Source organism: Gymnoscopelus microlampas (genome assembly GCF_963454915.1).
Source record: "Gymnoscopelus microlampas genome assembly, chromosome: 1".
Classification (NCBI taxonomy): domain Eukaryota; kingdom Metazoa; phylum Chordata; class Actinopteri; order Myctophiformes; family Myctophidae; genus Gymnoscopelus; species Gymnoscopelus microlampas.
The window spans coordinates 17,086,529-17,107,656 of record NC_139962.1 but is presented as its reverse complement, the minus strand read 5'-3'; the positions used below and the strand labels follow the sequence as shown (position 1 = coordinate 17,107,656).

The 21,128-nt window shown below is 42.5% G+C and overlaps 1 protein-coding gene across 1 annotated transcript in view; it reads left to right on the top strand.

Moving 5' to 3' along the window:
• The window catches only part of LOC311042914 (protein TANC1-like), a gene marked incomplete at both ends in the record, with an annotated part of 54,174 nt that extends 33,487 nt beyond the window's left edge, over positions 1 to 20,687 (top strand). The window contains 14 exons of the mRNA XM_084054014.1: positions 84 to 192; positions 3,227 to 3,349; positions 3,472 to 3,708; positions 5,696 to 5,908; positions 6,114 to 6,195; positions 10,936 to 11,069; positions 11,155 to 11,278; positions 11,980 to 12,155; positions 12,839 to 12,965; positions 14,090 to 14,119; positions 14,240 to 14,331; positions 14,495 to 14,641; positions 17,399 to 17,499; positions 19,340 to 20,687. Of these exons, the coding sequence (XP_083910140.1) occupies positions 84 to 192; positions 3,227 to 3,349; positions 3,472 to 3,708; positions 5,696 to 5,908; positions 6,114 to 6,195; positions 10,936 to 11,069; positions 11,155 to 11,278; positions 11,980 to 12,155; positions 12,839 to 12,965; positions 14,090 to 14,119; positions 14,240 to 14,331; positions 14,495 to 14,641; positions 17,399 to 17,499; positions 19,340 to 20,687 (3,043 nt within the window). The remainder of the gene's footprint in view (positions 1 to 83; positions 193 to 3,226; positions 3,350 to 3,471; positions 3,709 to 5,695; positions 5,909 to 6,113; positions 6,196 to 10,935; positions 11,070 to 11,154; positions 11,279 to 11,979; positions 12,156 to 12,838; positions 12,966 to 14,089; positions 14,120 to 14,239; positions 14,332 to 14,494; positions 14,642 to 17,398; positions 17,500 to 19,339) is intronic.
• Positions 20,688 to 21,128: the final 441 nt, after the last annotated feature.

The following is a 21,128-nucleotide window of genomic DNA, read 5'->3' as shown; positions in this document are numbered from 1 at the left end:
TGCGTGCGTGCGTGCGTGCGTGCGTGCGTGCGTGCGTGCGTGCGTGTGTGTGTGTGTGTGAGTGCGTGCGTGTGTGTTTATAGGAGTGGCCATGCTCTCCTGGCCTTCATGTTCTCCAGACAGGAGGGAAAGTTGAACCGCCAGCAGACCATGGAACTGGGGCACCACATCCTCAAGGCTCATATATTCAAGGTATTAGAACACTGTGATACTGTACGACCAAGATACTAACAAAAGACTGATCATTGCTACATAAATGGACCACATTTTGGATGTTATGTAGGTTGTATGTTTAAAGGACCATACCAGCATCAATTATTGGCATTGTCTATTCACAGTTTCAGCCATGTTATGCATAAATGTTGACCCGTTAATGGCTTCATTCTAAGATTTTATTATTTGAATGGATAATTGAATCAATGTTGGGTAAACATCATTGTGTAGTAAATAAGTCATGGCCGTTTGAATTCATTTGTAGATGGATCTTTTTTTCAGGCACTGGAGACCTTAATCCACGCTTTAAAATGCATTAAAAATCAATGATAACAATATAGCTGCAAGCAGCGATAATATGGGGCCAGGAGAGAGAAAGAGAAATGATAATTCCTTTAACAGGTCAGTTCATGAAAGTCCTTGCGGTCTTGTTTCCAATGAGTGCCTGTGAGCAATTAGGGGTTAAGAGTCTTGCTCAGGGACAAATTTCATTTCATCGACACATTTGCTGACCTGGCCTGGAATCGTACCTGGGGCAATCAGAGTCTCTGGCTCCCAAGGCGGGCTCACTAACCACTCAGCTATGGCCACCCCTCAGATAGATAGATAGATAGATAGATAGATAGATAGATAGATAGATAGATAGATAGATAGATACGGAATAGATTGAAGAGACATAGAGAGAGACAAATGGAATAGATTGAAGAGACAGAGAGAGACACATGGAAACGGAATAGATTGAAGAGAAAGACATGGAAATGGAATAGATTGAAGAGAGAGAGAGCGCCATGGAAACGGAATAGATTGAGTCATGTTTTGTGCATTTCAACTTAAATGAGTCTGCATCAAGTGAGGCTTGAACCGGCAACCTTACGGTCATGAAGCGCTCTTAGGTAGCTGCAACACTACCTATAGTGCTATATCTTTGTCCAGGCTGATATTGTCTGTGGAGGATCACAAACTCTTGCCTTCTGTCATGACCCAAGCCCCTGTTTCACTAACACTAAGATCACTCGTTCACAAACCATTTACCAATGAAGAAATTGTACATCTCCTCATAACCAAAATTAGTGAAAGTAGCCGATCTACAAGCTCACAAACCATTAAAAGTTGTCAGATTGTACATTGGCTATTTTCACAATGAAGTATGTTATACATTGAAAAAACATACTCTCATTGCTATCTGAAAAGTTGTGAGATTGTAGATCAGCTGTATGTAAAAAACACTCAATTAAGTATTTCATGTTATCTTTAACAATTGCAGATGTATTCATTGATAGTCATGTTGTGATGAAGTCTGCACCAAGTGAGGCTTGAACTGGTGACCTTCAGGTTGTGGGGCACACATTTAAGCGAGAAGCCACCAACAGACAAGAACCTGTGAAAAAGGAGATCACACAGATCATACAGTTTCACGCAAATAGCTGAAAAATCCTGGGTTTAAGTGTTTTTCAAACTGCTCAAGATTGCGGACAATCTAAGGGCGGTGCTTACTGGTCAACGTGATGGATGTGTTCCTCATTAGTCAAGGCACATGTGTAAGCAGGTCTAATGGCTGTCGGCCAAACGAGGCATGACTTTTGCCTGTTTAAAGTTTCAATTTTCAAAAAATTGCTATAGCGCCCCTGTTTGACCAATTGGAGTAAGATTGGTTTCAGTGATATTTGGAATGGCCCTTTACATTTCTGCAAAGTTTCAAAGAATGGTAAGTCTGCATGTATGTGTTAGGGGCAGATGAATAATTGTCATAAAACTGCAATATTCATTGGCTCATTAAAGCTTCATTTTTTCACTTATGGAAGATATTTTGCAAACGTTTTTTGGTATAGGTCCAAAGTTCATGTGTAAAAAGTTTCGTGCAGATTACTCAAAAATCCCAGGAGGAGATAGGTTTTAACTGTTTTTCATATAATTCAAAATGGTGGGAGATCTAAAGGTCAGAGGTCAAAAGTCAGAGTGTGAAAGTTGTTCAGCATGAGGAGACGCATGTGTGCATCGAAGTTTCATGGCTGTAGGTGAAACAGGGCATGAGTTGTACCTGTTCAAAGTTGTCATTTTCAACTGAGTGCTATAGCGCCACCTTTTGACGAAAGATTGTGAGATTTATTTTTTGATCGTTTTTCATGACCATCTATCATATGGCCGAGTTTCATAAAAAGCGACTGCACGGTTCAGCCAGAACTGGCAAAAACGGCAGAAGAAGAAGAAGAAGAAGAAGAAGAAGAAGAAGAAGAAATGGAATAATGCGAATAACAATATGGGTCCATGCTGGAAGCCTGGCCCCATAATAATATACCTAGCTCAAGTAAGTTTCAAGTTTCTGCAAGTAGATTTTCATACCAAAATCAAGCAAACTTTTTTTTTTGTGCCAAATTCCAGGGCAGCAAATAATGAATTGACTTTAATGTTTAAGAATGAATTCCTTTTGAATATATAGTATGACTATCAGTAAAATAAATAAATAGAAGGCATAAGAAGCCCAAAAATAAGTCTATATAGTGCCTAAAAATATATATACAAATTACCAATATTTGTACAAACTCCAGTGCCAAACGTTCATAAATGCTCAGCCCTGGACTAATCAGACTCACTGGACTGGTTTAGGGGAAGGGGGCTCAGACGGTTTTTAAGAATCTCAACAAAAGATACTGATGTCTAAAAACAATATTGACCGGAAAGAGGCAGAGGAGAACGCGGTGAAACTAGCTGGGGCAGTGCATGCGGGGCAGCAAGGTCACTTTGGCCTCAGGGCTCCTCGTTTTTTGAAGGGCTGCTTAAACCCAAAATGAAGGGGCAGAAAATGGTTGGCAGTAATGTCCAGTATACAGTGAGTCATAGGCAATGGACTAAACAGGCCAGACCCCCACATACACACACTCTCTCTCTCTCTCTCTCTCTCTCTCTCTCTCTCTCTCTCTCTCTCTCTCTCTCTCTCTCTCTCTCTCTCTCTCTCTCTCTCTCTCTCTCTCTCTCACGCTCGCTCTATCGTTGTCTGTCTGTCTCTCTCTCATAGGGACTGAGTAAAAGGACAGGTGTGTCCTCCAGTGTTCTTCAGGCCTTGTGGGTGAACTGCAGCACAGACAGCCTGTCTGCTGCCCTGGCCTCCCTCAGGAACCTCTACACACCCAACATCAAGGTATACTTACATCCATGCTGTAACACACACGCGCACGCGCACGCGCACGCGCACACGCACACGCACACACAATACACAATACACGCATACATTTGATCCATTTATCGTCATGGACCTTGCAGGTGAGTCGTCTGCTGATGCTAGGTGGGGCTAGTGTGACCTGGTGTACGGAGGTGGTAGGCCACGCCCCCATCCTGGGTGTCCACGCCCACTTAGGACACGTGGAGATGGTGGCTCTGCTCCTGGAGATGGGGTCGCCCGTAGACGGAACCACCGACAGTGGGATGACACCTCTATGTCTGGCCGCTGCTGCCGGACACCCCACGTTGGTCAGTCTGCTCTGCAAGAGAGGGGCTAAGGTCAGTGTGATAAGAGAGCAGTGGCTATGAGATTAGAGAGATCAGCATTCATCATGGCTCATATTCACACAGCCACCATTTTTGCGCCATAATACTCGGGGGAACCCCTGAATCATTCAGGGGGCTCACAGCTCAGCTGGACAGGGGCCGTGGCCGTGTTTTGGCCCCACTGTGGTGGAATGAACTCCCCACTGATGTCAGGACAGCAGAGTCACTGCCCATCTTTCGCCGCAGGCTGAAAACCCACCTCTTCAGGAAACACTACCCTTCCTCTTTGCCTTGCCTACTTGTTGTCCATTAGTTGTACAAGCTCTTGTCTTATTGGTTCTTGTTTATTCGATACTTATTTGTTTTAGCTCTTGCTCATTTGATTTTCCTACTTGTCTCATCTGTTTAAGAAAGTACGTTGCTGATATATTGCACTTTTACCGTAGCGCTAGGTATGCTCGTAGTTGCTTGTTTTAGAAGAGAATGCGCTTAAGATTTCTGGTGATTAGTAGTTTCCTTGCCTGCCTATGTTGAATGCATTTATTGTAAGTTGTTTTGGATAAAAGCCTCTGCTAAATGACTGTAATGTAATGTAATGTGGCACATGCCAACCATAACAGGCTCAAATAGGGCATAGCAGTGGTGGCCATTTTGTGGTGCCACAGATAGAAAATCCACTTATATTAAGCCTGGAACCAAGCCATCCAAGCCATCCAGGCTCCTTGTGAATCATGACCATAAAACATTTGATTCTGTGTCAAAAAATATTTGAATATTTAATTATAATATACTATATTTAATAAATACCCTTTTTCTTGCGGTTTTCAAATATTCTTTGACACAGAATCAAATGTTTTATGGTCATGATTCACCAGGAGCCTGGATGGCTTAAAATAATTTATATAAATATCTTTGGAAATCTCTATGAGAAAAATGAATGGGTTTTCTATCTGTGGCACCACAAAATGGCCGCCACTGCTATGCCCTATGCTCAGTGAAGCTCGCCGATGCCAGGAACACCCGTCCACACTCATTGACCTACTTTTGCTTTCTTGAAGGCGTGCCTTCAGCCAGTTCACAGTATTTCAAAGGTGCACAGTGTACTAGGACTGTGCTATTTGTTATCTGTAAAAACAACTCTCAAAGAGCTGTGTGTTACAAGCGACGTCATTCCCACAACGCAAATGGACAGCAGTGTGTTTATAAGCGATATCATTCTCATAACCCAGAGGATGGGTGCATTGTAATTGTCTATTTGGTTGTTAAACAACTGCAAGGCCATTAGTAATGATTGAATAGTACACTTTTATTATATATTTATGCTACCTTTTTTCTTCTATTATTATTGAAAGTGCTTGTACTCGTACTTGGTATTGGCGAGGACTCAACAATAAAGTACTCTGTCATTAAAAATTGTCATATCGGAGTACACCTAATCTTAAAAGTATAGAAAGTGATATTTTTTCGTTAAAATAAATGTTAAATATTCTCTATATTCTGATAGCAATCATTGCTGTAAATAGAGTGTTTGTTCAGTAACAGGGGTCCCCCTGTCTCTCCAGCTGTTAAGTAAACGGAAAATAAATGTTCAGATCGGGATACCAATTCCATCCAATCACTGGAGAGAACTCTTACAGAATACAGGATAAACAAGTGAAATTGGAAGTGATGAAACAAATGAATTATCAGACAAAATTTGAACTTGAACACTACAAGATTTAAGCTGATCAATTTTACCCAAACATATCACTTACAGTACCTTTATAATATGTCTCAGTTTCACTAATAGTACTAGGGAGCCTGGGAGCCCAGGCTGGATTTCTAGCCTCAACCCTGTGGGGGTTCCCAACCTCCGAGTATGACATCAGGGCAAAATGAACACCATCTGAGTATGACCTATTGCTACGCCATAATACATTTTAATTATAATGCACTTTACATTTAAAACAAATCTCAAAGTGCTAAAGTACTATCAAATTTGTGTGCCTCTGTGTGCCAGGTGGACCATGTTGATAAGAACAGTCAGTGTGCTCTGGTCCATGCTGGACTGAGGGGCCACACAGAAATCATCAACACTTTGCTGGGCCAGGACTGGGGACCCCAGAATCCAAGTGACTCTCCACAACAAGAGTCCAATAATGAAACACCAATCACAAAGAGCCAGGCTGCACAGCAGGCAGTCACGGCTGCCTCTAGTGTGGGACACACACAGGTACAGTATGTGATAAATAGAGGTCCTCTTTGATGTGAAATCATGCAGGGCTCCCTGTCTGTCCAACACATTGTAGACGTTGACACACCGGCGCAGCCAAGGTGCATTTCAAGCTTACTTACAGCTGCCACGGTCTGTGGATGTGTTCCTACAGTGAGGACTGAGCCCGGTGCATAGCAGCCTCACATATTGTGTTTCCCTGCAGGTGGTGAAGAGCTTGCTAGAGCTGAATGATGAACAGCTGGCTGTGCAGATGGATTCTCATGACTCTCTCTGGGGAGAAACAGGTGCGTATCCCATATCGGTCAGATAAATTTAGCTTTCTCACCTCATCCTACCCTTGTATGTGACTGCACACTCATGTTCAAGGGCATTATGGCTTACATTTCAGCCATACAGTACTCCTGACTAAATGACTTAATTTATTTTACATCAGTATGAGGGGGAAATTCACAAAATACTTTTGGGGCCACTAAATGTGGAAAAATAATACATAACGATATTCTCAAAGGACCCGCAAAGGGTGAAATGCACCCATAACTGCACTGCGAAGCAAATCGTGTCCCGGTGCTCGGGTGCTATTTGCACTTATTTAAATGAGGCAATAAGCATACATTTTGTGCAAAATCAGCCATTTTCTATTCAAATGAGCCTCATTGCAAAAACGTCCCAATTCACAAACACCAGTGCTAACATGCAGTTAGAGTTATAATTATTGAGTTGGTGGTAACTGAAGTGTATTTGTAAGGGTTGTCACTCCTAGACGTTTCAGTGATCATGGCATAGCAGTGACTAATAAGCGAAGGCATCCCCAACCGTACAGTATAGGGTAAAACTCATTTTCTGTTGTGGGCCTGATTGGAGAAAATACGAATTTGTTCGAGCTGGATTACTTTTTGTCTGTGTGTGTGTGCACGCTCCCAACGCTGAAAAGCATGATTGTTGTCATAGTATTTGGTCACAACACACAAAACATGATGGATAACATTCTGAGGCTACTGATTTCAGGTCTGTAAAGACACTGTAGGCCGGTACATCAGACAGACTTAAAAATGATCAAAGAATAACAATATCAGCAATAACAATACAATTATTTTAACAAACACAAAAAAAAAACTATAATAACTGTCCGGAGCCAAGGTCCATGGACACCCTTGTTCCGCAGTCTGTAATCATGATGAGAAAAACTGACAGAGCACAAAAACTCTGGGGAAGTTAGTAACCTGCATTACTACCAATACATAAAGATGGAGAGTGAGAGGAGGAGAGAGGAGCTTAGTGAGTCATGGGAATTCCTCTACTCTAAGCCTATAGCGGCATAACTAAAGGCTGGTCCAAGGCAAGGCTGAGCTAGCCTTAACTATAAGCTTTATCAAAAAGGAAACTTTTAAGCCTGATGTGAAACGAAGAGAGGGGTGTCTGCCTCATGGACCCAACTAGATGGTTCCACAGGAGAAGAGCCTGATAGTTGAGCCTCTCATTCTACTTTTGGTGATTGCAGGACTGCATTCTGGGAGTGCGGTGTTCCAGTGGGGTAGTAACGTACGATGAGCTCTTGAAGGTATGATTATGCTTGACAATTACGCGCTTTATAAGTAAGGAAGAGGATTTTAAATTCTATTCTGGATTTTACAGGGAGCCAGTGCAGACATGCTAATATGGAAGAAATATGATCTCTTTTCCTAGTCCTGGTCAGTACATATGTATGGGCAACAGCGTTCTGGATCAGTTAGAAAGTCTTTAGAGACTTAGGGCATCCTGGTAATAAGGAATTGCAATAATCCAGCCTGGCGTTAACAAATTAGTGGACTCGTTTTTCTGTATCTTTTTGAGACTATATGTGCCAGGTTTTTTTTTATCTTTGTGACAGTTTTTTTGCTTCTTTCCTCTTTCTTTGCTTCACCTGGTGGGAGCGCATGCCACATTGTTGGGGCTGTAGTCCTTCCCAGTTCGAGTCTGGCCTGAGACTCTTTGGTGCTTGTCATCCCCTCTTACTCGTCTTTCCTGTCTCTCTCTCACTGTCACTATCACTATCAGAAATAGAGACATGCGGAAAGAAATGCTGAAAAAAAGTACATAAATCATGATCAAAGGGTAGGCCAGGGTAATACCTTCCAGAGTAGGAAAAACATTAGATAATGTGTTTCTAAGGTTAGGGCCAAGCACAATTATGGCCGTGTTTACAATTGATTGATTGATTAAATACTTTATTAGTTAGAAATACAGCATTTGGTACAGTAAAAGGAGTACAAAAGGAGTCCTGGGGACTTGTTTCCACTGTGGTCCTCTGTATTCAATTCATCAACATAGAATGAATTAACAGAATAATACATGTCATCAACATGATTAGCACAATATCTTTTGTGAATTGGGCCTTGAGATGGGGCAGATAGCGGGTGCGATTGATGTGCAATCCATGGTGTTATCAGCATCCGTAATCCATTCATTGTGAATTTGCAACTGAGAGTGTATTATGTCTCTGAGTTATGATTTTAATTTTTAGCAGAGATGGAAAATCACTAGGTACATTATGTTCAGATAGCATATAAAAAAAGGTATTATTGGATTGTCCTACCGTTGCCTCAGTGATGGGTGATAGGGCGGCTCTCAGATACTGTTAGACCCGTCTTGTAAAAGCATATTAGAAAAAATAGCCTGACTTCCTCAATAGCACCATTAGAGTTTAACATGATTACACATTTCCTACCAGCTTTGCACTGAGATCAAGACAAAGCAAACTGGAAACATATTCCTAAACATTAAAGAAAACACATGAAAAAGTAATCAGGGTATATAAGGCTATATAGCTTCGATACATTTCAGAATTTGATTTCCGGTTCCAGTGATAAGAGTCAAATCCAAGTTTATTCAATGAATTATCAGTGTCCAATATTTGAAAGTATGATGCAGTTGAAAACATGTGTGACATCATTGTCTTATTGGAACAGCACATAAATGCCTATTGAATATACAGTATAATGGCCTCTTTAAAGCGTACTATCGCATTAAAATATTAAGGTAACTAATGACTAGCTTAATTACCACTTTGTGTATTTATTGATTTCAACCACTGGAGGCATTTTAATTCACCATGCAATTCCTTAATGCCATAAACATTGAGATGACTAACACCAGGACATTTATGACAATTCACAAGGTGGTTAAATATGCTGAAAATGATCATGCAATAAGTGGCTTGGTGGTGTGGCTTCTTTATTGTTTGTCATTTGCACTGACAATTTTCTCTTCAAATGGCAGTGCTTTATTACTTGTTTGCTGATGCATACAGTACTATCAGCCAGATGCGTGCAGTACCATGAATCACAATCTTGTTTATGTAATGATTTCTAAAGATTACTAAGAGGTTAGAGTTAGAGAACAGCATGTCCTGCTTTCATCTCCTGTTGTTCAAGTGTAGCAGTAGTGGCTCAGAGCCTCTGCCTGATGACCAAATGCCTAATATCTCCCCCGACCAAGGGGGAATTCCCCTTTAGGCTAGTGGTTAAGATATTGGCTTTCCATGTGGGAGACCAGACCCGGGTTCGAATTCCAGGCGTTCCACAAGCAGCTCCAGGACCTCAATAAAAGAAGAGTATTTAACCTACTGGTTGTCAGAGTAATACTAGCCTCGATCTCCAGGCTTTATTTACTTATTTTTTAGTTTTGCTAAAAAATAAAAGCCTGGACCAACCAGTTGATGTTCCGGGCATAGGAAGTGTTTCATTTCCCTAACCAACCAGAGTGCAGTGGGCGTCGCTCCAAATGCTGTGACGTCAGGGCTCTCAATGCTACAAATTGGGGAGGAGGAGGGGCGCGGGGTGGGGGCTGACGGACAGATCGGTGAACCAATGGTTCACCGATCTGTGGATTTTTTCTCCGGAGATTTTGAACCCGTCCACCTAGACATGATATCAGACACGCTAGGGCAGTCTAGAGTAATACCAATATGGAAAAGTGCAATCTGAAGAGTGCAACTCTTCAGATTGTGTTGCTGAATGCAGTACTGTTTGGTTTAAACTTATGTTACTGAAAAGGAGCTTTAGGGGATCATATATGATAATGTGTATGTTTTCATTGTTTGCTGTATACATTAGAGCCGTGCATTGGAATTGGAACCCAACGCAAATCTTGATACTTTACTGTATGACTCTATCCATGGTGCTGAAAAGTCTCTCTCTCTCTCTCTCTCTCTCTCTCTCTCTCTCTCTCTCTCTCTCTCTGTCTCTGTCTCTGTGTGTGTCTCTCTCTCTCTCTCTCTCTCTCTCTCTCTCTCTCTCTCTCTCTCTCTCTCTCTCTCTCTCTCTCTCTCTCTCTCTCTCTCTCTCACACACATTACAGGAGTGGGTGCTGGGTGGGAGTAAAACAGTCCTACAAGCTACTGTATACAAATCTACAAGCTCATAACATAATATAGTGCTCAAGTGGTTAAAAGGGAGTGTGTTAATCCATTCAAACCGGGAACGCATCTGTGTAACCACTTTATCTATATTTTATTCTTTGGCTATTCAAAAATAGCATATACAAGCTCGGTGCCGTGCTATGAGCTTGTAGATCTGCTTTTTTTTGAAAAATCTTTAACTTTTGTGCAAATATTGAATATATACAGTATATATTTTTAAAGGGAACATTTTTGACACAAATCTTTAGAACAAAATATTTTCAGATGGGGGTCGGTGGCCAAATACATATCATTTTGTGGGTCCTTGACATGAAAAGGTTTGAGCACCACTGATATAGCAACATACATTCTTCAGAAATCTGTAGGATTTTGAAGACATTTGTAGATGCGTTCCTGGATTGAATGGGTTAAAGATGTGTTTCTCTCACTGGAAATTGTGAAAATCACTCACCAGCTTAAACCAGGTCACGGTCTACACTTTCATGACACACGTGCTGCAGTGAATTAGGTTGGGCCATCACCCTGGCACCACTTTTCTCTCTGTTTCTCACCACGGCATCTTTTCAGCCTAAAGGTGCTCTCAACAGTCCCTATCTCTCTCTCTCTCTCTCCCCCACCCCTCTCTCAGCACTGAGCGCAGCGGCGGGGAGAGGGCGTGTGGAGACGTGTGCTTTTCTCTTGGAACGCGGGGCGGTGCTGGAGCTACCTAACCGCAGAGGGATGATCCCGCTGCTGAGCGCCGTCAAACATGGACATGCACAGGTAAAGGGACACACTGAGCGATTCTTTCTCTCTTTTTGCTGTGAGTGTTCCGTGTTTGGCATTGAATTGTTTCTCTCTATCTCAGGTAGCAGAGTTGCTGCTAAAGCATGGTGCAGATTTAAACGTGTGTGACAAGCAGGGGCGCAGTGCCCTGATGCTGGCCACTGTCGAGGGCCATCTGAGCACCGTTGAGCTCTTGTTGTCAAAGGGTGAGAGGTCACTGGGCAGTCAGTGCAGAGAGCCACTGTCCCCACTGTACTGTACTTAGAGGAAATGCATTGATATAGAAATGATATTATTTTTAATTTAACCCATTAAGACCGGGAAAGCATCTGTCACTTTAGATTTTAACCACTTTAACCATCATCTTATACTTTGGCTTTTCAAAAATCGCAGATCTACAAGCTCATAGCGCGGCACAGAGTGCCACTCTACAAGCTTGTATCTGCTATTTATTTGTTTTAATCGTGAAAATCTTTGCATATATACATTTTATAAAGCGAACATTTGTAACTCAAATCTTTGCTTCTGGGGATTCTACAAATGTCTTCTAAATCCTAAACTTATGTTGCTATAATCAGTGGTTCTCAAACTTTTGTCATGTCAAGGACCACCCAAAATGAAATGTATTTGGCCGCGGACCCCTCCATCTCAAAATATTTTGTTCCAGGGACCCCCAGAAGCAAAGCAAGCAAAATAATATTCAAAGATTTGCACACATTTTCACGATTCTTTAAAAAAAAAAAATAGCAGATCTACAAGCTCACTCGGTGCCACGCTATGAGCTTGTATATCTGCTATTTTTGAATAGCCAAATAAATCTTAAAATGACGCAGATGCGTTCCCGGTCTTAATGGATTAATATTACATATGTTTTAATGTGTAATATTTGTGCTTTCTCTGGTCCCAGGTGCCTCTCTATCCTCAGTAGACCAAGAGGGACTGACAGTGCTGAGCTGGGCATGTCTGAAAGGCCAGAAGAATGTGGTGCACCTTTTGGTAGAGCGAGGGGCAGATCTAGACCAACCAGACAAACACGGGAGGACTCCTCTTGATCTGGCTGCCCTCAACGGAGATGCAGATACAGTATGTTCCACGCTGTTGCGTATTTAGCACTACAGGGGGTCCGCCAAATCTTTGTGTGATGGGATTTAATTTATTTACATTTTTTTTGTTTATTTTACAATTTGCAGACTAAGTAAAAAAAGAAATTTAATCTGAAACACAATTTTATACAATATAGGGTAGGGGGTCCCTGCTTCATCTCTCTCTCAGCTAGGGGGTCCTTGGCCTGAAAACGTTGAAGACCCCTGATTTAAACTAAATATTTTGTTGTCGTTGGATACGATTTTGTCAACAATTCCATGCTGTATTGATGTTGGTACCATAGGAGAGATAACAGGCAAACGTTGATCAAAAGAACAATTCTTCTACATTCTCTAATTGTGTAGACTTCTTGTAAATTAAGTAATGCAGATGTTTAACAATAATCTAACTTAACTTTAACAATAATTTAACCAATCGTACCCGTAAGGGTCTCAAGAGTTAAAGATCTATAAGGGTCCATTTGGTTACCAACTCTTCCATCATTTAGCTGGGGACCACCTGGAGCCTCCTCAAGGACCTCTGGTGGTCCCCGGACCACTGGTTGAGAACCACTGGCATAGATGGACGCGTGGGCAAATGGACACGGACAAACATTTCTCCTCCCATCTATCCAATGTAGATTTGAACCGTTTACCTGTGGTGTTATCCTGTGCCTGGTCCAGGTGCAGTACCTGGTGGAACATGGGGCGGTGCTGGAGTGCAGCAGTGGTGCCAGAACACCAGACCAGGCCGCTGGCTGTCAGAACCCTGCCCTGGTGGCCTCACTGCTGAAGAAAGGATCCAAGATGGGTAGATACACTATTCTTCCTAACATGTCTTTGTGTTTAACCCATTCAATCCGGGAATGCATACTGTGTAATTTTAGATTTTAGCTATAACCATTATTTTATACTTTGGGCTATTCAAAAATAGCAGATATGCAAGCTCATAGCGCGGCACATGAGCTTGTAGATCTGCTATTATGGAAAAATCGTGAACATTTGTGCAAATCTTTGAATACATATTTTTTTTAAAGCGAACAATTTGTAACTCAAATCTTTGGTTCTGGGGATCCCTGGAAATGAATATTTTGAGATTGGGGTCCGCGGCGGCTAAATACATATCATTCTGGGGGTCCTTGACATGAAAAAGTCTGAGAACCACTGATGTAGCAACATAGGTTTTTCAGAAAACTGTTAGGATTTAGAAGACATTTGTAGATGCGTTCCCGGATTGAATGGGTTAACATAAACCTGCTTTACCAGGTACTTACTCTGTAAGTAAGTGAGTGGTTTTCCCTTAGGCACAAAGCTTAGGCAGTGATGTTTTTACGTTGTACTCTTTTACGCCTGCCACCGATACACTTAAAGGTAGGGTAAGTGATATTCCTTCGTTAAAATAAGTGTTAAATAACTATATATTCTGATACTCATTGCTATATGGTGTTTGTTCAGTTACAGGGGTCTCCCTGTCTCTCCAGCTCTTTAATAAATAGAACATGCATTTTCAGGTTGGGATACCAATTTTATCCAATCAGGAGAGAGAACTCATACAGGATACAGGATAAACAAGTGACTTTGGAAGTGTCTATAGAAAGAAATGAGCAGTCAAAATTGGAAGTGGAACAATATAAGATTGAAGCTGATAATTTGGTACTCTTTCCTGATTGGTTGAAAATTTGCAACCCACCTGAAAATTGATTTTCTGTTTATGAAAGAGATGGAGGGACATCTGTTATTTAATAAACACTCTATAGCAATGAATACTATCAGAATATAGTGCTTTAACCTTTTAACAAAAGTTTTGTTTAGACCACAAGATATCACTTACCCTACCTTTTAATAAATAAAAAAAGACAATATTCACTCATCTATACTTTCTGTATATTTTGCTCTCTTTCTTGCTTGGCTTGTGCTCTCGCACGTTCCTCGAAGGCTACAGAACAGCGCCGCATGATCGATCAGGTACATCATTTATGAGAGAGAGAAATTGTGTGTTTAGAGACAGACAGACAGACAGACAGATAGTCAGTCGATGGAAAAATGAAAGTGAAGAAAACCTAACCCTTCCGCCGTCTCTCTCAGGTCATGCTACATGGGCCATGGCCTCCTCCAAACCAGATGTGCTGCTCATCCTGCTACAGAAGCTGATGGAAGAGGGTAACATGCTGTACAAGGTAGGTCACCAGAGGCTGAAACAGATGGGCATGGCCATGTTTCAGTTTGAACAACACCTCCGTTTATTTTAGTGGGGTTTTATTTCAAGTAATGAATACGTGATCGCCCCCCTCCCTCGGAATCTCCATCACCCTCCTTCCTCTGCCCCCATGTGTTCCTCAGAAGGGCCGTATGAAGGACGCAGGGCAGAGGTACCAGTTCGCCTTGAGGAAGTTCCCCCGCGAGGGCCTGGGGGAAGAGCTCAAAGGTCTGAAGGAACTGCGCGTCTCCCTCTATCTCAACATTTCTCGCTGCCGCAGGAAAACCAATGTAAGGATTGCGACTCATTTGCTGGTCTTGTATAATGTTGAGCATTAGGGGTCTAGAGGGGACTGGAAGGGGCAGCTTGGGGTGTGAATCATCCTATAAAATGTATTGACATATACTTCCATCAATACAGAAATGCACAAATGAACATCAACATAGCTCCCCCTTGAGAAATAGATTTTCATGTTTGCCTAATAAACACATAGTATGTGTATGACCTGAGGGCAGGATTTGTGGCTCACTAATGGGATAATAAACTGCTGTGTGTGATTACATTACGGCTAGATGCGTATGGCCCAGAGCCAGGTTTAGAACACCCGCTGGTAATGACAGCGGTCTCTGGCAGGCTGTGTAAAAAAACAAAACAAAAACGCTTTTCTGAGGGTCATTGTTTCCAATGAATAATGGAGCGGATGATGTGATGTGATAAGGTCAGTTATGTCCAGTCCAGTGTGTGTATTTCTCTTTCTCTCTCTCTCTCTCTCTCTCTCTCTCTCCATCTCTCGCTCGCTCTGCCTTTCACTGTCCCCCACCTCCTCTCTGCTGTTCAATGTCCTTCAGGGGTTTATTTACAGTTGATGTGCTGTAGGGCTGACGAAAGCCACACGTTATGAGAAGGTATAGGCGATAAGGCCAGGAGAGAGAACACATGATACCCCGTCATTAAACATTCAGCAGCAATGTTAACAAACTCCTCTTCGAAGGCTGCAAGTTTTGACCTCGCACTCAAGGACAGAATCACAATGCATTCTCCTAATTAAGTATGCACCTGAGAGTGATGGTGAGAGTGACGGTAACAAGCAGAGCTCCGTCGCTTTGTTTTTCTCGGTTTTGCTGTCGCTAGGCACATAAAAGAAAGTCGATTTGTGCATCTTCTAATTGATATTATACTGTAGGCTTCAGTTCACAGATTCATACATATTTTTCAGTGTAGAGGCACTGACACTCAAACACACACACACACAGAAATCCAATTAACAGAAACACTGAACATTTTTGTGGTAAGCTACCCCTTAAAATAAACATTGTACACGTTATTAATCAAAATACTAATCAGCCAACCATACATTTATTCTGTTAACCATTGTACAACTGTCACACACAAATTGCTGAAATAGCTGATCTACAAGTTCACAATGCGTTGCATCATTGTGAGCTTGTAGATCAGCAATTTTATATCTGACTAGTCTGGGAACGATGCAAGTCTGAAAATACATGCCCACCTGTTCAATACTGTGCAATACTGATGTAATCGCTGCACAGTATATGTTGTAGTCTGTATCTTACATGTATGGGATGGTATCTTACATGTATTGTATGGGATGGTATCTTACATGTAGGGGATGGTATCTTACATATATATATGGGATGGTATCACTATCTTACATCTTATGCTGACGACACACAATTTTACTTACCGGCTACACCTGACAATACCAGCTCTCTGACAAATCTTTTTAACATCAAATGCTGGATGGCTACTAACTACCTCCAGTTACACAAACAATAAACTGAGGTAATTATCTTTGGCCCTCCAACCTCAACTGCCCGTCTCTCCCAAGCACTTGGTCCCCTGCATGCAAATTCTAACGGCTCAATAAAGAATCTGGGTGTCTTCTTCGACTCAGCTCTAGATTTTAATAAACAAGTTAGTAGTGTTGTATAGGACAGTTTTTTAGCAACTTAGAACATAGCCAAACTGAAACCGATTTTAACTCACACAGACCTAGTCACAGTAACCCATGCTTTTATCACCTCTCGTTTGGATTACTGTAATTCCCTATATCTGGGGCTCCCCCGTCTACAGATGGTTCAAAATGCTGCTGCTAGACTGATAACTGGAACAAAGAAAAAAGAACATATTACCCCTGCGCTGGCACAATTGCATTGGTTACCAGTAAGATTTAGGATTGAGTTAAAGCTTTGCTCTTTGTTTTTAAATCTCTCAACGGTCTAGCCCCGCCATACATTTCCGATCTGATAAAAGCACCTCCTGCCACTAGGTTACTTAGATCATCCGCTCAGAAACTCCTTTCAGTTTCCCCAACAAACCTCAAAATCAAAGGAGACCGGGCCTTCTCCATAGAGGTCATTGTCTGTTGTTCGTTGTTGTATTGTTTCTATTTGTTTTGTTTTCTTATGACGTTATATGCTTTTATTACTGCTTTGAGAATAGACTACGGTCTATGCTGCTCTGTCTCTTGGAAAGCACTTTGGGTCAACTGCTGTTGTTTTTAAATGTGCTACATAAATACATTTGACTTGACATGTATGGGATGGTATCTTACATGTATGGGATGGTTGAGTATTTTGATAACATCATTAATATGACGTAAGCAACGTCTGATTCCCTTGAAAAGCCAGGGACGCTTCACGTCACATTTGTGCCATATTGCCCGGCCTATCAGTTAAATCAACAGGTCGGGTTGCCAATCAGGGAAGCCGATTCATAAATTCCCTCCAAACACATGGAGCATCGATGCGTGATGCGTCCACTGCAGAATCGGTGCGTTCTCCTCAGATACAGATACACAGATATTCGTTTGGCCGGACGCTTTGCGAGTTATGCCTGAGACAGATATACACACACAGAGGTTCCGTGAATTAATAGAAAGATGACATAATGCCTACAATAGGGACGCAAGGTTGAATGTGGTTCATGTCTAATGTAACCTCACACAGTTTAGCTATTGCACTGACCTATGTTGAGTGCAAAACCAGACAGCATAAGATTAAAAATATTTCTGTCTCAAATTACAGGACTTTGGTATAGCTGAGGAGTTTGCAACAAAGGCTCTGGAGCTCAAGCCCAAGTCTTATGAGGCATATTATGCCAGAGCCCGTGCCAAGAGGAGTAGCAGGTAAGGCTGAATTGATTCAACTCTATCATAGTGTGCTGAAAGCAATATTTTTTTAGGGGGGCACTGAGGTCCTCCGGGAGGGAGGGGGGGGGGCAGTTTAATATATTCAAGTGCACATTTTCCTCATTTCTTCCTAGACCCTTTTTCATTAACTCTGCAGTCAAATGAAGCGTGGTTTCTAAATTGTGTGTAGTTGCACGATTTTTATTGGGATGATGATGGAAGATTGCCTAGATTATAAGTGTTGAATGTGGTTTGTACAGGTACTGTAGAAGCATGTCTGGAAAGGCTACTAAAGCCTCATTTATACTCTGTTGTACGACGGTGACCGTGAAATGATACTGACCATGATACTGACCAGATACTGACATGATACTGACCAGATACTGACCAGATACTGACCAGATACTGACCAGATACTGACCAGATACTGACCAGATACTACCATGATACTACCATGATACTGACCATGATACTGACCATGATACTGACCATGATACTGACATGGTACTGAGTGACCATGATACTGACCATGATACTGACATGATACTGAGTGACCATGATACTGACATACTGACATGATACCGACCATGATACTGACATGGTACTGAGTGACCATGATACTGACATGATACTGACATGATACTGACCATGATACTGAGTGACCATGATACTGACCATGATACTGACATGATACTGCCATTGTTAGGATTTAAAGTTCATACTGGAGCCACAAACCACCAGGAAACAAAGGTTGCAATCAAATATCCAGTTTATTTAGCCGGATAATGATGAATAGGGTTGACATTGGGTTTCATGATGCCATGGTTCTAAACAAAGACACAAAGAAACAAATTATAATATCATGCCACATGAAATATCAAACATAGATATGGCCTTTAACTCATATTATACATTAAGGTGTATCATCAAAATAATAATAGGCCAAGTATTTACTTCATAATATTAAACATCTAAATATCCATATAACTCAAGTTCATCAATTCTTCAATATAATCATATAATCCACATCACTAGAAGTAAAACAATGGACCTTACATTATACCAGGTTTAACAGACGCATGGCAAACATCAGTGGTACATCAGCAGCACACGGCAAACACAGGCTGGCTGCATGTGTTTGGAAACAAAGGACAAGGGGGGAAATGGGAATCCAGTCCTGCTTTTATAGTGGGAGGAAGTGAGGTCACCACCACAGGTACCAGTCTGAATCCCATTGTGGTGTCTCCTTGTGGAGCGGAGGGGAAATGAACCTTGCAGTTTCTGACAACCATGATACTACCATGATACTGACTATGATACAGCCCTGCCATTCAGTGCTGTGAGAGGGGCCTGATGTGTCAGGGCCTGCCATCCATATACAATTCTAATTCGTCGTTACTCGTAACAGGCTTTTTTTTCCTCCTTAGGCTAATAATCACATAATAATCACATACTAACAGTCCAGTTTAAAGGAGAATTCCGGACTAGCCTCTTCCTTACCTTTATATGATGCTATTATGTCCTAGGACGAGTGGTACAGTAGAACATTTTCATAGCTCCAACCCGAGTCCACCGCAGCTAAAAACCCGAGCGGACGGTCCATGCGCTAGATTGCATATTTGTATTGCTGTCATAGTAGTATTTTGATATTTCTCATTTTTTTCATCGTTTTTTTTAGCAATGACTCTAAAATAGGCCATGCTGCAGCATGTTGTTCAAAATACACCATAGTCTGCCTTGGAAGCACAGGAATTTGAAGTTACATATTGCTTCTCTACAGTTAATCATGGCCGTACATGTTGTCCTAAGCACTTTAATGTTCGTTTGTCCTCTGCAGGCAATTTGTTTCGGCCCTGGCAGACCTCCACGAGGCAGCACGACTTTGCCCATCTAACAGAGAGATCCAACGCCTTCTGGCGCGTGTACAGGAGGAATGCCAACTGCAACAGCGCAAGACTTCTGGCAAGAGCCAGGATGCGCACTCCCACCACCATCAGCCCAGCGACGGCGAGGCAGACCTTTACTCTCAGGGCAGCCCAGAAAGACAAAGTCCTGTGGATCAGGCTGACGTCGAGAAGGAAGAACGGGAAGGAGAAGAATGCTCCCTACAATGTGGTGGGAGCTCAGAGTTTTGGCCTCTGAATCCATATGCATCGAACAGGACTCTCCCTGGAGAATTGGCTTTCGGTTTAGCAGACGAAGGGCGGCCCTTACCTCAAGTGGAGTGTACGTCAAACACACAGTTTGTGGATGCTCCTCCTCCTCCGACAAACAGACCGACCCAGAACCAGGGCAGCAGGACCCAGCATCACTGCCACTCCCTACATACAGGTGCCAGAATAGGCGGCAGGCCTCTCTCTCTCTGTGGCCCCTCTAGCCCTCTGCCAGGCAGACACATCTCCACCTCGCTGAAGCCCACCCCCGCACTGGGTATCGACATCAGCCCCATACCAGTACCCAAAAAGGCCCACTCTGGACACAGCCCTACCGATCACTACCACCCCATCTCCCCCGGCAGCTCCTCTCCCCCTGGCCATGTCCAGCCCTATCAGGGCCGATCCGCCAGCTTCTCCAGGGGCTCTGACAGGCTCTCTGCCCACTCTGCAGTCCTGGAGAGCCTGCCTCTTTCTCTAGGGTCAGAGGTTAAGCGGGAGGGCGGGGGAGGCTCGGTGGGCACAGCAGGCTCAAGGGGGTCCAGTTCCAGCCAGGCCTCCAGTGGGACTTTGTCGGATGGCGGGATCCAACAAGGGTCAGACGCCCCGCGCATCACCAGGAGCGGTGGCAGCTACAAAGCCAAGCCCGAGTTAAAGCCCCGGCCCTTCATGGGGGTAATGGACAAGTCTGTCAGGGTCCAGGCTCAAACTCCTGGGCAAGGCAGGCAGGGACATTCCCCTGGCGGCGGAGGGATGGAAAATTTAAACATGACAGTCATGGAATTCCAAGTGAACAATGAGTTCAAGCGGGCCTCGTACCATGAGCACCTCACTGGAGGTCAGGCCAACAGTCAACAACATGACATTGAGTTTGGAGAACGTATCCAACAACGAGAGGCCAGGGCCATCTCATCGACCCACCACCGCTTTCCTGATGCAAGGAACAGCAAGGCCAGCCTTACGAGAGACAACCCAGCCCTTCACATGGCTCCCATTAAACCCAAGCGTTCCTTCATAGAATCCAATGTCTGAATATAGCTTTATCAATGCACAGATACAGGGTGTTATTCTCTTGAATCTATTGAATAACAACAGTTTGTGTGCCACCAACTGCTGCAAGGGAGATGTGAACATGACTCCTTATGTAGTTACGCTGTTACACTGCATTAACAAACTAAATTAGTAGCAGTGTAGATTAAATTCTGCCCGCTGTGCTTTTGCTTGCATAATGTCTACAACTGTTCTAGTAAGATATCTGGCATATTCAAGAAAACCTGGACTACTTTTAACAGGAGCTAAACAAAAAGAAGAATCTGTAATATAGTAATTTAATCTTTAATTTATTCTAGAAAATATAAAACTCAAAGATTTAAAGAGTTGTGCACAAATCCACACTGCTTTAGTTACATGATATGAGCATTTATATTGTCAAGTGACTATTCTCAATTATATTTATACAGTATATACAGACTC